At 37.3% G+C, this 22,119-nt stretch overlaps 1 protein-coding gene across 3 annotated transcripts in view; it reads left to right on the top strand.

The window, feature by feature from the left end:
• Positions 1–22,119, top strand: part of SLC38A11 (solute carrier family 38, member 11) — a 53,503-nt gene that overhangs the window by 16,121 nt on the left and 15,263 nt on the right. For 2 of the 3 annotated variants that reach the window (XM_008583866.1, XM_008583939.1), the window contains exons 4-7: positions 102–208; positions 2,781–2,860; positions 19,567–19,637; positions 20,342–20,503. In XM_008583866.1, coding sequence (XP_008582088.1) covers positions 102–208; positions 2,781–2,860; positions 19,567–19,637; positions 20,342–20,503 — 420 coding nt within the window. The remainder of the gene's footprint in view (positions 1–101; positions 209–2,780; positions 2,861–19,566; positions 19,638–20,341; positions 20,504–22,119) is intronic. The other variant, XM_008583795.1, reaches the window with a different exon arrangement.

The following is a 22,119-nucleotide window of genomic DNA, read 5'->3' as shown; positions in this document are numbered from 1 at the left end:
ATTTGTGTTATTGAAGCCATTTTTATAATTAAATGCTTGGATATTTAGTTGTGTCACTATGTTACTTATATCTATAAACAATAATATTCATTGTGTTTTAGTTGAACCTGAAAACTTGTTTATTGGTCGCCACTTCATTATTGTGCTTTCTACGGTTACCTTTACTCTGCCTTTATCCTTGTACCGAAATATAGCAAAGCTTGGAAAGGTAATTTTTACATTTTAATAAGTATAGAAATGCACCTTGTTACCTACATTAATTTTGTCTACCCACTGTCAATTTGGCAAAGTTACGGTATTCTTCTTTAGTTTCATTTAGTTTACTTACGATTATGCTAGAGTAAACTGTGGTTGAATCATTAGCTTGTTTTGCGGAACTAATGCTTAAATAGTTGATGAGTGTGAGCTAAAGATATATTTTTTTCTTTTTTAAGGTAGATACCCTAACTGATGTCAGACAGCACACTTTAAGTTTAGAAAATATAAAGAACTATACTTAAAGCAAGTCTAATTTGTTAGAAAAGCACTTTTCTTGTGTAGGTGGTTTAAACAACTTAAAATTAAACTAAGAAGTAAGAGTGAATCATTTCAACGACTTAAAATATTTTTATTTGTAAATCATAATATCTATTGTGCCTGTTTTTCACCCAGTGAATTTAAATGTCAATGTGTTAATTGGTCAATTATTGAAAATTTGGCCAATATTTATGATTCTTATTGCTAAAAAAGAAATACTGAACTTTTTCTAATGAAGCCAACCAAATAACTATTTAATTCATCACATAAGCTCATTTGCAAAGATGAGCCTTTCTCTGGCTGTATTTTATTCCCTTATTCTCAAGGGATGTTTATATTTTACCCAAAATATTATTGGTGCTAGGTCTACATGATACTAAGCATTCTGATGAAAAAAAATTTTAAAGAATTATTCATATGATATTTTTATATTCTATTGAAAAATCCAAAAATTAACTGAATTATACTTTTCACTGTGATGTTTGTTATTATGCATCCAGTTACAAAGTCCCTTCTTCCAGGTAAAGCTTAGGGTGGAAACAGTATTCTAGAGTATTCTGACCACTACACCTTTCATCCCTAACAGTTGTACAAAAATAAATAAGAATAATCAAAAGGGCCTTTTTGTGAATTTGTAAATTATCTAAATGATTGAACTATTTTTTTTTAATTTTAAATGTTCATTGCAGACATAAATGTTGTCTTTTTTTTTTTTTTTTTTTTTTTTTGTCTTTTGTCTTTTTCCGTGTCCGGCAACGGATCGCAACCCTCAGTGTTGCCCCCGTACCGGACCGGGGACCGGCAACGGGATCGCAACCCTAGGTGTTGCTCCGGCACCTCGCTCAGCCAGTGAGCGGGAACCAGTCTGTATGTGGGATCCGAACCCTCGGGCGGGAGCACCGCCGCGCTTCCCAAGTGGCGCACTATCCAGTGCGCCACCGGGCCGGCCCATAAATGTTGTCTTCTGAGAGCAGAAAGCCAGGCATTCATGAAAAGAAAGCTATTTATATTCTGTCATATTATCAGTGCACCTGAACATTTTGTCCTGAAATGTCCCTTAAAAGTGTCATATTGAAATATTTAAATAAATCTCCCAATGTGCAAAGCAGAGTAGTCAGGAACCCTGATCTAGAATCAGGCTGCTTGCATTTGAGTCCCCTCTCTGTCACTTTCCAGCTGTGTGACCTTGGGCATGTTACTTAATCTCTGTTTCTCAGAAGATCAGCAGACCCATAATACAGACTTGTTTCTGGTTAAAAATTAACAACTTAGAAAACAAGATTAATGAGAATTACATGAAATAAATGCAATTTTATGTTATTTTTTATCAGAGAAAAAATCTAAAGTGTGTTTATCCATTAAAAAAAATAAGAATAGGGCCGGCCGGTGTCGCACTGGAGAGTGCACCGCTTGGGAGTGTGGCGGCACTCCCGCCGAGGGTTCGGATCCCATGTAGAGACCAGTTCTGCTCACTGGCTGAGCGCGTTGTGGGCACAACACCGAGGGTTGCAATCCCGTTGCCGGTCCCCGGTACAGGCGTGACACTGAGGGTTGCAATCCCGTTACCGGTCAGTAAAAAAGACAAAAAGGAAAAAAAAAAAAAATAAGAATAGAAACACAGACCTAATGTAATGAGTGCACAGAGCACATACCCATATAGACCTGTTTATATTTTAACCAGTTGAAATAGTGACAGAACAGAGCAGAAGAAGCAAAACAGACCTAGAAACACAGACCAAAGAACAAAACCACAGGGCTAGAGAGCAGAGAGGAAAAAGCAGAGGCACCCCCCAGAGGTGCTGGGGACAGGGAGGTATGTGTGTTTCGTTGGAAGAGAGAGGGTATGATAAAGACAAATGTTGTAGAAGCGATTATAGATAGAAAAAAGCACAAGTCTACACTAAAATAGGGCCTGAAGAAAAAATATATAATTTCACTTTCACTTTCATAAACTAACATCTTTAGTTTTGTGTTCTGTGCAGCAAGCCACTAAAAGTGTTTAAAGCCATGTTGCAAGATTAGAACAACAGTCACGTATGATACTTGCTTGCCTATTTGGGTGGGGAGGAAGGGGGACTAAGACTGATCTGATAAGAAGGTACATGCCTGAGATTATCAACACCAACTATAAGAATAAACTGCTAGAGAACTGGATAGAAAAATCTATGCATAAGTTTCCTTAAGGAAAAAAGAGAACAACGTAATGTCTTAAATAAAATAATCTCTATCCTAAACGTACAATATCTTTACATTTTCTTTTGCAGATCTCCCTTATTTCTACAGTTTTAACAACTCTGATTCTTGGAATTGTAATTACAAGGATAGTTTCGTTAGATCCAAACATGTAAGTTTTATTGTTATATTTGTTAGCCTTCGATTTATAACCTTTACATAAATATTTATATGACATGTTATAAATGCAGAAATATAAAGTAATTGTAGTATCAAAAACATCATTTATCTTTAGTATTTGACAAAATGAGAGAAAATATTTACAGGTAAGTAAATCCGCATTTTTCAGTTGGACCCTGCAAGGCTGATGGGATTAAATCAAGTTTACTTATTATTTTATTAACCAGCTCTAAGAATTAAAATAAGAAAGCGATTTTGAATAGTGAATAAAAGGAACAAAGTAGAGATATCTATCCCAGAGATGGATTTGTTCTTAACAAAGTTTCACCAGCCTAGTCTGAAATGAGAAAAATAAAGAACATAGTGGATGTTTTTCACCATTAAACTAAATATAAGTCACTGTGAAAACCACCCTTTATTCTCTTCTAAGATTATATTCTTTAATTATTTTGTGTTAAAATGCCCTGTCATTTGCGAACTAATGGTGATAGCTGAGAGTGGTATTTATTTGTTTTTGATGTTATTATTTGGCCAAGTAAAATATTAATAACTTGGCATTAGTTCCTCGAATTTTAAAAATGTTACTCATCCATGAAATTCAAGTGTGTATACTGCTAATCTAAAGTACATATTTTTACGCTTCATTTATGAGAATAGATTCACCAGATAAGGACCACGTAGGTTATATTCATAGTCCTGAGAAAATGCTGGGATGAAACCAGCTTACATTGACTTTAAACACAAAATTGGATTTACACAATGCACAATAAATCTTTTTTGAATATATAAATAATACATTAGGGAGTTTTCATGACATCTTAAACATTTTCTCTATTAAACAAGACAAAGTAAAATTAATTTAAGATATAAGGCCTAGCGAAGTACAAGGAATACAGGGTCTTTAGTGAATGGTCTCTGTGAGAAAAACCAAAACGGAAACCTGATGAATAACTCTAATTGATAATGAATTCCTCAAGGTAATTTATGCTTTCCTATTGATTAATTGTTCCTCTGTGAAATTACTTCATTTTCAACTGTATATGCTTACAACAAGCTTTTTAGTTTACCAGGAAAATACCAAAAATTATGCCTCTAGTTTATTTGGAAGATAGTTTGCAGTATCTACTCTAAGTGCATTTGATATGGCCTTTTCTTTGAAAAAGCAAACAGCTATTTTTTAGAGGATTTAAATAAGAAATATTTGTAATGTTTACATTATTTTGCTCTTTAAATAACTAAATCTTGACTCATAGTTGTGTTAGTTAGCTCAGGTTGCCATAACAAAATACCATAAACTGAGTGGCTTAAACAGCAGATATTTATTTTCTCATAGTTCTGGGGGCTGGAAGTTAGATATCAGGTTGCCAGCATGGCCAGATTCTGGTAAGAGCCCTCTTCCTGGTTTGCAGAAGGTAGCCTTCCTTCTGTGACCTCACATGATGGAAGAGGGAGACAACAAGATCTCTGGTGTCTCTTCTTCTAAGGGCACTAATTCTATCATGAGGGTGAAGCCCTCATGACCTCGTCTAACCTTAATTATCTCCCAAAGGCCCCATCTCCAAATATCATCACGTTGAGTTAGGGCTTCAACACATGAATTTAGAGGGGACACAGTTCAGTCCATAGCATTAGTGGTTTTGAAATACACCTGATACACTTCAACATGGCCATTTATACTTTCATTTAGTAAATAATTACTGAGTGCCTATTGCTTCCTGCTACTCTGCTGTGTCCTAAGAGAAAAAAAGCAGAGACAGGCATAAATCAGCATCTGCTGCAAGTTGTTCACAATTCAATATGGAGAAAGGACTTATTTCAAAAACATAAAAGAAGAAAAAGAAATGACAGTACAATGTAATAAGTACAAAACAAAAGTATGAAAGAGGGCACAGGCATTGCCAAAGAAGAGGGTACTTAATGTTCTGCCCAGATCAGGGAGGAAGGAAAATATAATCTGGGTGTTTTGAAAGATGAACTGGAATTCTTCCAGATATATAAGGGAGTAAAAGGCATCACAGGCCTGGAAAAGGTATATATAAAATCACAAAAGCATATATTCAATTCTACTGATATTTATTTAATGTTTTTTTACATTAGTACTGTATTCATCTCTGGGTTTCAAAAGCTGAATTCACAGCAACAAAAAGCTAATCAACATATTGAATGGAATACAATAAATAATAACCTTGGTTAAAATTGTTAATTGTATAAAACTGAATTGTTTTAATTGAAACTTTTTGTTATCAAAAAGTGATTCTAGGGAACAAATCATTACGTTATATAAAAAGATCTCATTTGGTAAATATAGTATTATGAAGCAATATTGAGAAGAAAAAGTAGCTAAAGAAGGAGGTAATGATGTTCAACTCTGGCTTTACATTGGAATCACCTGAATAGCTTTAAAAATGACTGATGCCAGGGCCCCACCTGCAGAGATTCTGATGACATTGGCCTAGAATTGAATTGATTATTTAGCAGTTGGTGATTCTGTGAACAAGGATCTAGAGCCTCGTGGTTTAAAGAGATTAAAATCATGAGTACACATTTTTAACTGACACATCACTTCTAAAATTAAACCAGAGATTTTAAACCAGTTATTTTAGTTACTGTTGCATGTTTTTGTTTTTGTTTTCAATATTTGATATACACAAAATGTCATGGGAGATACTATTATGAATACAAGAGAAATAAAATATTTCTGCTCTCAAGGGACTCACAGTTTAGTAGAGAAGATAAAGCTATACGAATGACTATTACATAGGCAGTATGTCTTGATACAGTGGAAAGAGGAATGGGGGGGGGTCCACTTCCTGACAGGGTAAATGATTTTATGGCCAAAGAGCTATTTATTTCTGTTATAAACAAATTGTAGCCTATATCTGTCTGACCTTCCTCTAGTAGCAATATAATATTTTATCTGAGCCTTTGAAATTTTTCTAATAACAGGGATTATTTATTTAACTATTTCAATATTTAGATGTTAAAGAAATGTTTTTTAATACTGTGTTCCTTTTATTTCTGTTTGAATATTACTGCAAACACATTCTGTTTGCCCTGTTTTACAATCAGGTTAATCAAATCTCATGTTCAGGGGTTGGCATAGTAGCTAGTCGGATAGGTTTGCTTATAATCCATAAAATATTCTCATGTTTTATGTCTCATGAGAAATTCAATACTCCATGTGTGGTTTTCTTCATTTTTGGTTCAAATGAATGATCAGAAAAGCTATAGTTTTTTCATAGGACTTTTAAAGTGGTGTTTGAAAAAGATCCTTAAACCCACTATCAGCAAAGAGGAAGGTCTGTAATGGCTACGGGTATTGACCTTGTTACTATGGAAACACCTTTTCAGTGGTTGTGTTTTAAAAATAAAACACAATTCAATTTCCTTTTCCGTAACTCATAAGGCTATAAATTCTGCTTTTTGATATGATTTCAGATATCTTATGGTACAATGACTTTCAGTTCATTGGAAATTATGTTGATTTTTATTGTATCTTCTAACCTTTTGCTTTTTAAAAATTCAGGTGGCAAGCCAATTTAATTGCTTTCCAGAAAGTGTGCTAATATAAAAATGCAATAACACTGTTCTCGCATTTTTTTTCCCATTTTTTTCTAACTAGAATCAGAGGCATTATCTCTGTGAAAATGTTCATTCAGTGCCTCATTAATATTTAATTCTTTATATTCAGAATGGAAATGATAACGTGCAGTCCAAATTTACAACCATTTTCCCTTCATATGACATCTCTTTTCAGCATTGTAATCAGTAGTGTGGTATTCCAAACATAATTCCAAAAAGTGTGTCTACATTTTCAACAGGCATTTATGCATATTAAATGTGCCTTCCTCAAGGACCTCAACACATATTAGTTTCATTGCCCCTTATGCATTCTAACACTGAAATTCTACAAGTTGATACTACACGTAAAGAAGAACTAGAGTGGATTGATTAAAGAAAGGATATGAGTATGTATTTAAGGGAATGATTAGTTCTGACAAATGCTAACCACTGAATTTTTTGGTGGTGTATAAATTATTGTCCTTTTTGATGCAAATTACAATAACCACATAGCTGTAACTGGCTGAAGTGAAAGAGAATTTATTGACTCAAGCGTAAAGTTTAAGGTTAGTTCTATTACTAGGTATGGTTAGATTTAGGAGCTCAATTGACAAAAATCAGACACAGTTTCTCTTTTTTCATCTCTTGGCTCTGCTTTCTGTTTTAGCTGTAGTTTCTAAAAGTCTTTCTCCCTCACTGTGACAAGATGGCAGCAGCAATCTCAACCTACATCCATTCAAGTCCAAGTTTATACAATAAAAAGGGAGCTTCATCTTTTAGGATACCTCCCACTCACTCCCAAAATTAGCTCTGAAATGAGGATCCATGATGATCCCAGACACTATCATCATGGCCTGTGCTGAGTTGATTGTGTTTAGGTCACATGCCCACCCTTGGAGCTAAGGATAGAGTCAACCCAAGTAAAGCCCCTGGACTGAGCATAGAGAAAAGGATGGTCCCAAAGGAAACCAAGGCAGTGATGCTAGGAGAAGAGGGAGTAGCCATTGCATGGTGCAAACCACAGAAGTCCACTTCAGATGATAGGAATTTCAATCAAATGGTATGGGTGGAAGCCAGCTTAGAGAGAATCGAGATGTAAGTGAATGATAGGAAAGTGAATTTGGAAAATCCTCCTCCTCCTCCTCCTCCTCTACCTCCTGTACCTCCTCCTCTGCCTCTTCCTCATCCTCCTCCTTCTTCCTCTATGAAAAGCCTCAATGAATGAATGAAAGTAACATGGCAAAACAGTGGCTTGAGAGAGTAAGACCTCTGAAAAATACCTTTTTTGTTATGTGAAATACTGAGCATGTTATAGACCAAGCCAAAAGATGGAGCCTAAAGTCCTCTGGGACCTTGCAAGATTGGAGTTTACAGTGTAGTTAGGGTAATCCTTGAAGAGGAGCAAGGATACTTCATCCACCTGGAAAATAGGATAAGAACATGGACAGTAAAATGTGTGTGTATTTTCTGTTTCTCACTACACTGTAAGCTCAGGTGAACAGAGATCACATTTGCTTTGCTCACACTGTACACCCATTAGTCAGCGGAATGCCTAACAGAATTAGAATTCAGCAAAGAATTGCTGATTGATCGATTGAATACATGAATGATCTATGTGCCTTCTTGTTTTAGTCCATTCAACTTGGGAATTGACTGACCAAAATTTTGAAATAATGAAATAGTAAAAATTTCATGCAAAAATGTTCACTGTCAAAGAAAATTTTCCTAAGGCTACTTCCATGCTGGCAAAATTTTCTAACTCATTTGCTAAAATACCATTTGACTGCAGGTTCTGTTGCAGTATTCAAGCTAGTGGTATGTTTCACCAGACATATTGCCCACATGAAACAACGCATAGAACCATTGTTTGACTTGAGTCTACATGAAAATAGGAAAAACACCAGCAAGACAATAAATTCTCAGAGAGGATTAATCCAATCACTGTAAGTGTTCCTGAAGCTGGAGGAATAGCCCAGGCTGCTTAGTGTTAAGTACTCATTTTACCTATCATCTCATATTTTTGTAAATGGCTGCCTTAGTGAGGTTTGTTTGCCACCTGCCTGTTATTCCACTTAGAAGCCAGACTGGTCTCTGGTACAGATTCATAACCAAAGAGGAAAAATAGAGTAGCCTGTCCTCTGAACCAATAACAACGTATTAAATGTCTAACTGATGCCAGTCCCTCTTCTAAGTACTAGGGCTGCAAAGATGAAGAAAGCACAGTCCCTCGCCTCAGATCCCTATATTTATGGAACAAATGTGAAAGATCTCAATATAATATGCAATAGAATTATCATGGGCAAGTGCTATTGAAATGACCCAACCTGTGCAGGCAGGGAATATTTGAGAATAAGACAATATGTGATCTGCTGTTAGAAAATATGCATGGGCATTAGTTGGGTCAAAAAAGGAGGTGGGAAGGAGTAATGGTAGGGAGAGGCTGGAAGGTACTGTTGGAAGAGATGGGTGAGGCCCAGCAAAGTGATGTATATAACAGCAGAGGAAGTTCAAGTTTCTAACATTAGCAGCAACTTGGAGAGGAGGGATACTTTGCCATTGGTTGGGGAAGCTAGTATTTAAAAATAAAGTTTCTTCCTTGATAATTTTCTCAAAAACTCTATCTTGCTTTTATGTTGCTTGTCAGATACATTTTTATCATAGTTTTAACAACTGTCATGTCTCCTGAACTGCCGAAGAAGGTGCTGTCCTCACCCAGTCTTAGTCCATTTGTGCTGCTATAGCAAAACATCACAGACTGGGTAACATAAAGAACAGACATTTATTTCTCAGAGTTCTGGAGGCTGGAAAGTCCAAGATCACATCACTGGCATTTGGTGTCTGGTGAGGGCTGCTCTCTCTGACCAAAATGGTGCTTTAAACTCCACTTCCTCTGGAGGGGACAAATGCTGTATCTTCACATAGTGAAAGGGACAGCAGGGAAAAAAGGGGCTGAACCCACTTCCTCAAGCCATTTAATAAGAGTGCTAATCCCATCGGACACTGCCCTCATGGCCTAATCACCTCCTAAAGGTCCTTCCTTCTTAACACTGTTGCTCTGGGGATTGTTTCACCATGAGTTTTGGAGGGAGCACTTACATGCAAACCATAGCACCCACTGACCCCTACTTTCCCATCACCACCAACTACATAGCTTCTGTGTCTGGGAAGTAACTAGAATTTTGGTGATTCTGAGATGAAAGTTTGGCAGAGCATGAAAGGAAATGAGCCTAGAGAGTTTGACAGAGACCAAGATGAAAGGAAAGCTTTGTGTGTAGTGGCAAGAAACTGGGACTTGTTCTTTAGTGGATGGGGCATTGAAAGTTCTTAAGCAGGAGAGTGACCAGATCAAGTCTCCATTTTAATTAGACTTTTCTTGTAGCAGAGGTGAGGACTGATAGGGGTATAGAAATCTGGAAGGAGGCTGTCTATAGCAAATGTCCAGGCAAAAGACAACTGGCATGGTACAAGGACAAGCCTGGTATAAATGAAGGGGAGGAGGAAATTCAAATAATTTTAAGCTAGTAAAATCAGTAGGACTTAATGACTGAATGAGCAGATCAGGAGTTACCTAGGGTGATACCAGGATTTCCAGCTTGGGCAATTAGACTGGTATATGGTCCGGCACTCACTGCCAAAGGGAGAAAATGGAAGAGTTTGTTCAGTCAATTAACATTTATTAAATGCCTACTGGGTCAGTCATTCCTCTGGTACTCCGGCTGTGAAGATCAGTATAGCACAGTCTCTTTCTGCAGAGCTCTTATAGATTATTGAAGGTGGGGTGGGGTGAATAAGCATATAAAAGTTAACCTCAATAGACTATTTAATAGAAATATGAGCAGGGTCCTATGGAAATATAAAGGGCCCTAACTTCTTTTAAGTTATTTCCCAGGATAGAAGAGGAAGCATATGTGGGGAAAATGTAGAAAGTTCTTAATATTTTGCTATCTTGATTTTGTGTCACCCTTGGTGGTGTTGGGGGTTGAGGGGGTGAAGGAGTAGATGTCACTCAGAGTTTTGGAAATGCAAGTCTGGAATTTAGGGAGATTCTGTGTGGACAAGACTGGACAGGGTCAGTGTACAAGGTGAAGACAGGTGCAATGCAAGTAGAACCTCAATGGAGAATATCTGGAGCTCACATCTGAAATTACATTTATTTTTAATATAAACTCACATGGTATTTTAGGTATTTTAATTTTGTTTTGTGGGAAAACACAGTAGAGAACCAAAACAACACCCATAATTATAACAAGTTTCCATTATATTAAAAAAGTGAAGACTGGCTGGTCAGCTCAGTTGCTTAGAGTGCAGCCTTGTAACACCAAGGTCAGGGGATCAGATCCCCATACTGGACAGTCACCAAAAAAAAAAAGTGAAATCCTGCCCCCTCCCATCCATGCTCTGCCTGTTCAACCGACAGAGGTAAACACCAATTTTTATAGAGTTGACAGAGGAATTGGAGACAGTAGTATAAAAAAAATTAAAAAGTAGAAATAAAAAAATAAAGTAGGTAACAATAAGAATCAAGATTTTGGTGTCCTGAAAGGCAAAAGGAAGTATTTGTGATGTTTATGGTGCCAAGCTATGCAATCATTTTATATGAATTATATTTAAAAAGTTATGTTTTGGCAAAAACAGTATAAAGTTCCATGTAAATTTTAACTCAAAATTAACTTTCTTTAAAATTTGTGTTTTAGTAAAATAGATCGTTTTTGATATTTAGAGTGATTGCCAAGAAGAATTTTCCTGAGCAGTTTTATATGTTTATGTAAGTTTCAATTGTCAATAGAATACAATTGGCAAACAAGTGAGCCAGGACCCAGGGAGTGGCAAAGAGCTATCAGCTGCCGCCCAGCTGGGGAAGTGGTCAGATCTGCTATTCACAGCTTGTGGTGTGACAGGAAATGTGGAGCCTCTGTTTGTGTGCCATCCAGAGCACTCAACTCCCACATGTGTCTGGTTGAAGAGGTTAAGATATAAGGCTCTTGCAGCAAAAATGCAGGCTCTGCCAGAATTGTGTAATTTGGATGGTGCCTCTGTTTAGCCGTAGAGAGTTCAGGCAGGTACCCTGGAGAGGTGTGATGTTGTTTGATCCTCTTGATCCGGGGGTCTAACCTTCTGAGGATTAGAAGCAATCACCCTGAAGTTTGTTGTCATCAATCTATGAAGACTGAAGGTACATTTGCTAGGACTTGCTTCCTATAACTTACCTTACAGCTACTCAACTGTTGTGAAGATGAGGAGTTTGTCTTTCAGACAGGGTGAAATGCCTGAATCCAGGAATCCAAATTGAGACAGCTCCCTAAAACCTCTTCATTCCCAGTCCACACATGAACAAAAAGGTTTCCTAAAACTATATAACTATATAACTAAGCATCCAATTATATTTTTTCAGAGTAAGGGAAGCAATCATTTTTTAAAAAGTATTTGCCACGCTGAGGCTGCAAACGTCCATAAGTTAGTCTTTATTTTTATTAGTACAGGCATATGCTGGTAATATTGCAGGTTCAGCTCAAGACCACCACAGTAAAATGAATATCACAATAGAGTGAGGCACACAAATTGTGTGGTTTCCCAGTGCACGTAAAAGTTATGTTTACGCTATACTGTAGTCTATTAAGTGTGCAATAGCATTGTGCCTAAAAAAATGTTCCTAACTTAATTTAAAAATACTTTATTCCTAAAAAAAAAAAAGCTGACAATCATCTGAGCCTTCAGCGAGTTGTAATCTTTTTGTTTGTAGAGGGTCTTGCCTAGATGTTGATGGCTGCTAACTAATCAGGGCAGCCGTTACTGAAGGTTGGGATGGCTGTGGCAATTTCTTAAAATAAGACAATAAAGTTTGCCATATCAATTAACTCTTCCTTTCATGATATTTCTCTGTAGCATGTGACGCTGACTGATAGCATTTTACCCACAGGAGAGCTTGTTTCAAAATTGGAGTCAATTAAAGTAGTGTAATATTCTAAATCTTTTGTCATTTCAACAATGTTCACAGCATCTTTACAAAGAGTAGATTTCATCTCAAGGAGCCACTTTCTTTGCTCATCCATAAGAAGCAACGCCTCATACATTCAAGTTTTATCATGAAATTGCAGTAATTCAGTCACATCTTCAGGCTCCACTAATTATAGTTCCCTTGCTGTTTCCACCACACTTGCACTGACTTCTGCCACTGAAGTTTTGAACCCCTCAAAGTCATCCATGAAAATTGGAATAAACTTCTACCAAACTCCCGTTAATGGTTGATATTTTGACCTCCTGCCATGAATCACAAATGTTCTTAATGGCATCTAGGATGGTGAATCCTTTCCAGAAGGTTTTTAATGTACTTTGCCCAGATCCATCAAAGGAATCACTATCTATGGCAGTTGTAGCCTTATGAAATGTAGTTCTTATATAATAAGTCTTGAAAGTTGAAATTAATCCTTGATTCATGGGCTGCAGAATTGTGTTAGTAGGTATGAAAACAACATTAATCTCCTTTTACATCTTCATCAGAGCTCTTGGGTGACCATGTACCTTTCAATGAACAGCAATATTTTGAAAGGATGTTTTTTTTTCCCTGAACAGTAGATCTCAAAAATGGGCTTAAAATATTAAGTAAACTAGGCCGTAAACAAACGTGCTGTCATCCAGGCTTTGTTGTTCCATTTATAGTGCACAAGCAGAGGAGGTTGAGCATAATCTTAAGGGTACTAGGATTTTTGGAGAGGTAAATGAGCATTGGCGTCAACTTAAAGTCACCAGCCGCATTAGCCCCTAACAGGATAGTCAGCTTGTCCTCTGAAACTCAATAGCTAGAGAGGCATTGATTTCTCCTCTCTAGCTATGAAAGTCCTAGATGAAGTCTTCTTCCAGTATAAGGCTGCTTCATCTTCACTGAAGATCTGTTGTTTAGTGTAGCCACCTTCATCAGTGATCTTAATTAGATCTAGATAACTTGCTGCAGCTTTTACATCAGCACTTGGTGATTCACCTTGTACTTTCATGTTACAAAAACAGCTTGTTGCCTTAAGCCTCATAAAGTAACCTCTGCTAGCTCAGACTTTTCTTCTGCAGCTTCCTCACCTCTCTCAGCTTTCATAGAATTGAATAGAGCCAGGGCCTTGCTCTGGATTAGGCTTTGGCATAAGGAAATGTGGTAGTTGGTTTAATCTTCTATCCAAACCTCCCAAACATTTTCCACATCGCAATAAGACTGTTTTGTTTTCCTATTTCTGTGTTCACTGGAGTAGCACTTTTAATTTCCTTTAACAACTTTGCCTGTGCATTCACAGTGTGGCTGTTTGGCGCAAGAGGCCTGGTTTGGCTTTTGATGTGCCTTTCTCACTAACCTTAGTCATTTCTAGCTTTTGATTTAAAGTAAGAGATGTGTGATTCTTCCTTTCACTTGAACACTTAGAGGCCACTCTAAGCGGCCTGGGGTTATTAATTGGCCTAATTTCAATATCATTGTGTCTCAGTGAATAGCGAGGCCTGAAGAGAAGGAGAGAGATGGGGGAGCGGCCGGCCAGTGGAGCAGTCAGGGCACACATTTATGCATTAAGTTCTCTGTCTTACAAAGGCCCTGTTCATGGTATCCCCAAAATAATTAGAATAGCAACATCAATGGTCACTGATCACAGCTCACTGTAACATATAATAATAATGAAAGAGTTTGAAATATTGCAAGAATTACCAAAATGTGACACAGAGACATGAAGTGAGCATGTGCTGTTGAAAAATGGCATGATAGACTTGGTCAATGCAGGGTTGCCACAGACCTTCAATTCATAAAAACATGATATCTGTGAAGTGGAGTAAAGAGAAGTATGATCAAATGAAACAGGCCATATTAAAATATTTTAAAGCATTGTTGCTAAAATGGTCTGAATTTTATAGTAGCCTCCATTGTGTTGCCATGATGTTTATAGAGCTTTGTAAGGTATAAAGGGTCTGCTTCTTTTCAATATTACTTGTACTTACATTTATTCAATGTATTTATTTTTCTCAAAAGAATACATTCACATATTTTTATAAAATCAAACATGACAAATGGTTTTTAATGAAATAGTGCAACCTCCTACTAAATCTTTTCCTACCTCAACCCTTTAAGCCTATCTTTTGGCATTCACGTCTTTATTTCTAGGTATCATGCTTGTAACTGCTCGTTCTGGACTCTCCCTGTTGTCTTCTCTTACAGTAGATGAGGATTTAGCTCTCTGAAGTTATCTTTCCTCTTCTTACATGTCATAATACATAATAATTGTCCTAGGCTACAAGGATCAATAACGAGGGTGTGTCAGTCTACAGTTGGGCAGGCAATTGCTGAGTGGATATCCTTGCAGAAGTGTTTTTGTGTGTAAGGTTGTGAGGGCCTGTGCATAAAGTTGTGGTTTTTGCAGAGATTTCTGTGATAATTCTTATCAGGAATTTATGCAGGAGAACCCTCTTTTCATGGCCTTGTGCAGTCTTTGTCAGGGTTTTGTTTAACACAGTTGACTCCATTTTGATTCTGACAACTTTTCAGAGTTTGTAACCATGTTTAGCTGCATGTCCAGTTTAGCTTTTGCATTCAATCTTTTTATTACTCCTTTTCCAAATGCTCAAACGTATAAGGTAATCTATCAGTTTTATTATTTTCCTGGAGAACTTCCTTCCAGAGCTTTCTGTCCTCTCACTTCCTTCTAGACAGATTGATTTCTCAGCTTACCCCACTGTCATCCTACCACTTCCTTTTGCCTCTGTCTTGTGTCAGATGCCCTCTATCCAGGATCCCAGATCTTCCATTTTTCATTGTTTTCTCTTTTTCCCCTGGAACATCCTTAATAGCTACCTGGTGTCTCTGAGTCCTGCACAAACAGGATTTTGCAAAGTGAATTAGCTGTCTCTCATCATAGGCTCCCTCTGTGTGGTATAACGTCTTCCATTCTCAACAGTTACCACATCAACATCCGCTTTCCTTTTCACAAAATGTCTTCTTCACTGATGCGTCTTCTGCCACGGTCCTCTTCCCCTTTAATTTATCTCCCTGTTAAATTCTTCTAGTAGCATGTTAGTGGAGTCTCAGGAGAGAAATAAACTTATGTTGCTCATCTACCCATGTTTAATTGGATATCCAAGTTTAATTTTTGGTTATAAATTTGCATGAGGGTTTAAGTACAAATTTAAACATTTTATTTTAAATATATTTTCCACTGTAGAGAGTTATTTCATGTTTTGTGGGACTTACTCTATGCTATGAAGGACAGCAGACTTAGTCTATTAAATAAGGATGGTTAAATAATTCTCTCTTAAAATTTATCCAATTGCTGGATTACCCAGTTCCATTCTTTGCCTATTACTATATAGCCCCTATTAGTCTATACTTGATCAAGAGATTAGGAAAGAAAAGGAAGAGCAAGTATCATCTGTATCAGTGCCTAATTGAAACTTTGGGAAGAGATGTCTGTGAAAGGCAGTGACTAAAATAAGATTTTATCCTGCTTTGCGAGATGATTCTTTACTTAGTAGCCCAAATTGGGAATTGATTACTTGTGCCTATTTATGCATTCAATGAAAGTTCAATTTGGTAAAAATCATGAGAAACTAATTTTCCATTGCATTCAAAGACCATTAAACACACACACACACACCAAAAATTTATAATATGTGTGAGGCCACGTCACCTCATGAAAACAAAGTGCAGGACTTCCAATAATTCCTGAAAGTGAAACTGTAAGTTTCCTGATCAAGTAGGTAGCCTCTGGCTCACTTTAAAAACTACTAGGTGTTCAAAAAATAACTTAAATGTCATTGCATTTAATATTTTATCAATGTCAATATAAATATTCTCTTTTGTAATTTCATCCTTTAAGTGCAATATTTTTAACTTTTAGCTTTTAAATATGTCTTTTGCTATAGGTTTCAGTAGATATTCTTTATCAGGTTAAGGGAATTCTATTTTATTAATAGCTTGCTTAGCATATTTATCAAAATACTGAATCATATGCTTTTTATTGACAGATTCCTTATGTTCCTTATCCATTCTCGTCCTCCTGTAATAACTATAGATTTGTTCTTTCCTTCTGATGATAGATTTACTGTTTCTCTGTTGATTTGTTGACTAGATGGTCAGTCCAGTACTAAGAGAGGTGTGTTCAGGTCCCCCACTATTATCATATGGCAGATGCTTCTTTTATTACTGTGAAGTGTGTTTTGTCGAGAGAGAGGACCCCTCTTTTTATTTTTTTTTTTTGGTCTCCGCGTGTCAATGCAGTCGAGTGTCTGGTGTGCCATCTGCACGGTGGCTGTGACTGCTATAGCAACTAGCTGCTTTTGTGGCAGCCATGACAATTGTGGTGACTATGGTGGGCTACCTGTGTGGAAATAGTGTTTTTGGTGTATTCTTCACCTGGTTGCGGCTGTGTTCCCCTTCCCCCAGCTCCTGCCTCAGCACCCCGGCAGGGCCCTGGGGAGGTGGCAGCAGTGTGCCTGCTTGCGGCTCCATGTGCTTTTTTATATATTTTTAAATGGTTGTAAACTTTTTTCCTCTATTGATCTGTTAATGTGACAAATTACATTAATATCTGTTAATGTTTCTGTTGTAAAGCTACATTTGTATTTATTTAGAAAAAGCCATGCTTAGTCATGAGTTTTGATCTTATAAACTGCTTGACTGCATTTGGTAACATTTCATTTTGTATTCCAGCATCTATAGGCTAAAGTCAGAAGGTCTATAACTTCATTTTTTTCATCCAGGTTGGGTATCAAGGTTTCAACAATTTCATATAAAATATACCAGGGAAATCTTTCTCTCTTTTTTTCCTGTGGAACTATTTGTTTCTGGAACTCAATCTTGGCTATTCTATAAATGATTAGAAAGCCATATTCAACATCTCTTTCCTTCTCTTCCCCTAGATTTGGACACACGCATTTTCCTGTCAATAACATCTTTTTGGGCACTTTCCATCTTATAAAATCAACATCATTAAGATGAACACAAAAAATCCAAAATTATCCCTTGGTATTGTTTTATACTCCAGGAATATACTCAAGGAACCATATGGACCAGGAAAAAAACTTAAATGGGAGGAGAAAAAATCAAACTCCTATATTTAAATTACTAATATAAGATTTAAAAAGTAGGACACCACCACAATCTATACTGAGGGGGAAAATGAATATTTTTCACATATAAAAGCCCTAACAGAGGGCCGGCCCGGTGGCGCACTGGATAAGTGCGCCGCTTGGGAAGCGTGGCGGGCGCTCCCGCCCGAGGGTTCGGATCCCACATACAGACCGGTTCCCGCTCACTGGCTGAGCGAGGCGCGGGAGCAACGCCGAGGGTTGCAATCCCGTTGCCGGTCCCCGGTCCGGTACGGGGGCAACACTGAGGGTTGCGATCCGTTGCCGGACACGGAAAAAAAAAAAAAAAAAAAAAAAAAAAAAAAAAAAAGCCCTAACAGAGAACGCATATCATTTAAAACATATTAGAAAGTTAGACAATCTTTAACTTTCCACAGCTGTTAATGCGGCCCGATCTAAATTATTTTCTAAGGATCATGGACAAAATAGGTATGTTTTCCATATTAACATTGACTTAACAGGTATGCTGCTGTCTTCAGTGTTGACTGCAGTAAGAGTAGTGCAGGCAGCAGGTGGCAGCAGCTCCCACTCAAAAAACTGGGAATTGGCGCAATCACGTAACAGTTGGAGGCTTCCCTCGCGGACTAGCCTTTCTGTAAAGTTCCTTTGTGTCTATAACTGCTCATTTCACATGGGAAAAGAAAGATAATATAATGTGTAAATCCTGCAAACTTTGACAAAACAAACAGGATTTTTTGGTGTGTCTTCTTTATGGAGACTAGATACCAAATTTATGAAAAAGATGGGTTTTAATCTTTAGAATTCCTCTTTTATTTAAAACCCCCGGTACCTGTATGTTTTCTAGGCCCCTTGTCCTGTCCCCAGCTTCTATTTTCACGCATTCTTTTGGGTCTCGCTCAAGCCTTTCTTTTCCAGGGAAGTTGGCCATACTTTTAGATTTCTACCTTTTGTTAAATAACAGTGGATAACAACGACAATATGAATACATAATGACGATAAAACTAACAACCATTTATTGAACATGTACTGTGTGATAGAGTCTTCTGGAAGTTTTACGTACTTTTTTCTCATTTAATCTACACAATAACTCAATGAATTAGATACTACTATTATCTCCATTTTATAGATACAGCAATTGAGCACAGAGAGGTCAAATAACTTGCCTAAGATCACACAGCTAGTAAGTGGAAGAGGCCAGAAGAACAACACAGGCTATTTAACCTTGGAGCCTGTGCTATCCATTGTTACCCAAGGGTGTGTTAATAAGGTAGGCCCATTCCTGCTGAAACAGAATATTTTAATTCCACTAAGATATAGGCTGCTTCAAGCTATTTAAAGTGCATATATTTCCAAAACGCCTTTGAGAAATGAATCGCAGGTGGGAATTTAGGGTCACTGACAGATATGGAATAGATACTAAGATAAACAGACCAAGAAGATAAGTCTCAACCTCTTCACTTATTATCTTTGGAAGCTTGGCAAGTTATATCACCACCCAGGGCTTGACTTTCCTCATCTGTTAAATAATAATGCTTGAATGTTGTTGTGAAAATTTAAATGAGATAATACAGCAGAGTTCCCAAAACACAGTCAGTGCATCCTAAATTAGTATTAGTTCATGTCTACCTTCCTCAAACTGTAGTGCTCACTAAATTTTCCTTGGGTAGGATGAGCTTGGAAAAATAAAAGGGAATAAAAGACAATAACTGGGCATTATTAGTTTTTGTATCTCCCCTCAATGAGTATCTCAACTGGTGAGTGCATATTAAGTGTTTGTTATTAAACTGATGAGCAAATAAATAAATTCACAAAATTCCATAGTCAATGGATATTTTACATAAGTAAAAACAGAATCTGTTCAAGTATTTCACATGCATTTTAGAGTACTGGGGTTAAGAGATAACGTTGATGTTCCTGGGAAATTTATTTACTATTAAATAAGATTAATGGGGGCCCCTTATTAATTTCTGGCTTAAAGATACATAATTTATATTTGTGAGACAATTTCTTGTTCTCTGATATACTTGCATTTGTTTAATAATTTTTCAAATTAACTGGTTTCTCTTCTAGACCAAAAACAGAAGATGCCTGGGTATTTGCAAAGCCCAGTGCTATTGAGGCTGTTGGAGTTATGTCTTTTGGTGAGTAGATGGTTTTGAAGGCCGTTTCTCAATATGGAGTCATCTGTTCCATGAAAAAGTGCTGTATTTGATATGTATGCCTGGATAGCAGATGTCCTAAGTTTTAGACTTCCTGTTAGCAGCATATGATATAGTTTGTGCCAATATAAAATTAGGCTCAAACTTTTCTCACTCATCACTAAAATTTGCTTCAATTTGGAGAAATCTGTTTCTTATGCAGAAAACTCATTACAGTCATCTTGTATCTTAACTGAGAAGTCTAGCAAGTGTTATGAACTTCTTTAACACCTTGCACAAAAAGTGTTACAGATTGGCTGGATGTCTAAAGCTAATCGATTATGTCCCATATAGCAAAGGAAGGCATGGACTGAAAATTATGGTGGTCTTTAGATTTTCCTTAAGGTGGGAAGGGTCATTAGGAAAGGGAAAATGGGAGAGAAGTTTGGATAGGCCTGCTCTATATCAACAGTGACATGAAGAGACCACTTAAACCTGATGTGAATGAAGTTTCTCATTCCTAGAGCTATTAGAAAATTATTTTCTGACATATTTAGTACATTAGTCTATTCATTGACATTCTAAAGTAGTAAATACCTTTGAATTTTCAGACTAAAAAAGAAAACACTGGTGCTCTGGTGCTTGCTTTAATAATGCTCGGTGGGGTTTTTGTCATTGTTGTTTGTTTGTTTGTTTTTTTATTGCAGCATTTATTTGCCACCATAACTGCTTCTTGGTCTATGGTTCTTTGGAAGAACCCACAGTAGCTAAGTGGTCCAAGATCGTTCATATATCCATCTTGGTTTCTTTATTTATCTGTATGCTGTTTGCTGCATGTGGATACTTGACATTTACTGGCTTCACCCAAGGTAAAATGAGAGATTCAGTGATATCAAATTTTGGTGTTCATCTGGATTGGTACAGGTATATCCAATGCTCTACTCATTTTTGGTACAAGTATGCCCAGTGTTCTACTTCAAAGAATCACTCTCTTTTACTCATTCTTTCCTCTACCCTCCTGCCTCTCTGTTGTCTCTGTTTCCTTATTTTTTCCTTATTAAACTGCTACACTTAGTTCTGTAGTCTGCACTGTCCTTCTGTGCTGTCACTTCCAAGCAAATGACTTCTGTCTGTCCTCCTCACTGCTCCACTGCAGCTTCACTGCGAAAAGTGCCAATAGTTTCCCAGTGTTCAAAGCTAATAACATGCTTTGTTCTGAGTCTCCTGAACCTCTGAATCACTGAGCAGTACCGAATATCCTTTCTTTGCTCCTCCTTTCCTCCCTCAGAGAAAAGGGCACACTACTAGCCTATCATCGTAATTCTTCCTCTCTGTTCGTATGTTTTTCCTTTTTTCTCTCTTTGCCCTCTCTAATCCCCCACTCCATCCACCTTAACCCCACCCAAATAACTGGCTCAGGCAAGTTGCCTGCTTTTCTCTGACAAATTCTCTAGACACTTTTGTTAATTCTAGACCAGACCTTTCTTTTCATCTCCAGCCTGCAGGACATTTCTACTTAGTTGTCCCATTCTCGCCTTAATCACAAAACATCATTTTTCCCACAGAACCAGCCCTTTCCCTTCCTCCCCACCCCCTCCACCCCCAAAGCTACTTCTCTTTACTTTTATCTCCCTGGGCCCAAGAACTGGATGGTCCTCTCTTGTCCTTTCGTTGGCCCTGACATTCAATCATCTGTGTAGTAGTCTGCCAACAGGCTAAATGCTGTGATTCACATACTTCACAGCTCTTGCAGGTCTGTTATCTCATTTGACCTTCAAACAACCCCTGAAGGTAAGTGGAATAACTAGTTTTACCCCTGCTTAAAACACAAAGAGGTGAAGTAACTTGCCCAAGCTGGCTGCTGACAAACTGTAAAAAAAGTCTTCTGACTCCCAAGTCTAGTTTTCTTTCTGCTCTCTTTCTGCCTCCCGTAATTTGGTCAACCGTGGCCCACTAAAACCTGTCTCTTAGCCTCTAACTCCTCTTAGCTTAGCTTTCTGATGACACTGGGTGCTCTTTGGAGGATAGCTGCCTTGTTTGGAATAGAGATTACAGGTCACTATGATTGAAAGCAGTATTTCTCAGGAAATGAAAAAAGATGGCTTAAAAAAATAATGATTATCTTAATCCCAATGCAGTCAGAAATGTAATAAATGCATGTGCCCTTAGTGTGTAGTAACAAGTGACCTTGAAAGTCTTGATAGGAATTGTGTTTCAAAACATTGCCATCTATCACTATTGCTACATAGTTTGCCAAGATGAATGGCCTATGGGTTGCATCTGTAGAGGACCTTGGTTTTTAAATGCCTTTTCTGTAAGACATAAGCCTTTTTTGCTAGTCATACCTTCCTGATGTTTTTATCAGTAGTAATTGCTCAGATATAATTAAATCTTTCTATAACAAAGTTGACAGGTGTCTGATGTTGTTGTCATCTTTCGCTTAGCTACAATTCCCTAAAATACACTTAAATTCAAGCTGGAATAA

The sequence above is a fragment of the Galeopterus variegatus genome, unplaced genomic scaffold (assembly GCF_000696425.1).
Source record: "Galeopterus variegatus unplaced genomic scaffold, G_variegatus-3.0.2 Scaffold9, whole genome shotgun sequence".
NCBI lineage: Eukaryota > Metazoa > Chordata > Mammalia > Dermoptera > Cynocephalidae > Galeopterus > Galeopterus variegatus.
Note: the sequence above shows the minus strand (reverse complement) of the source record. Positions and strands in the feature narration are given on the sequence as shown.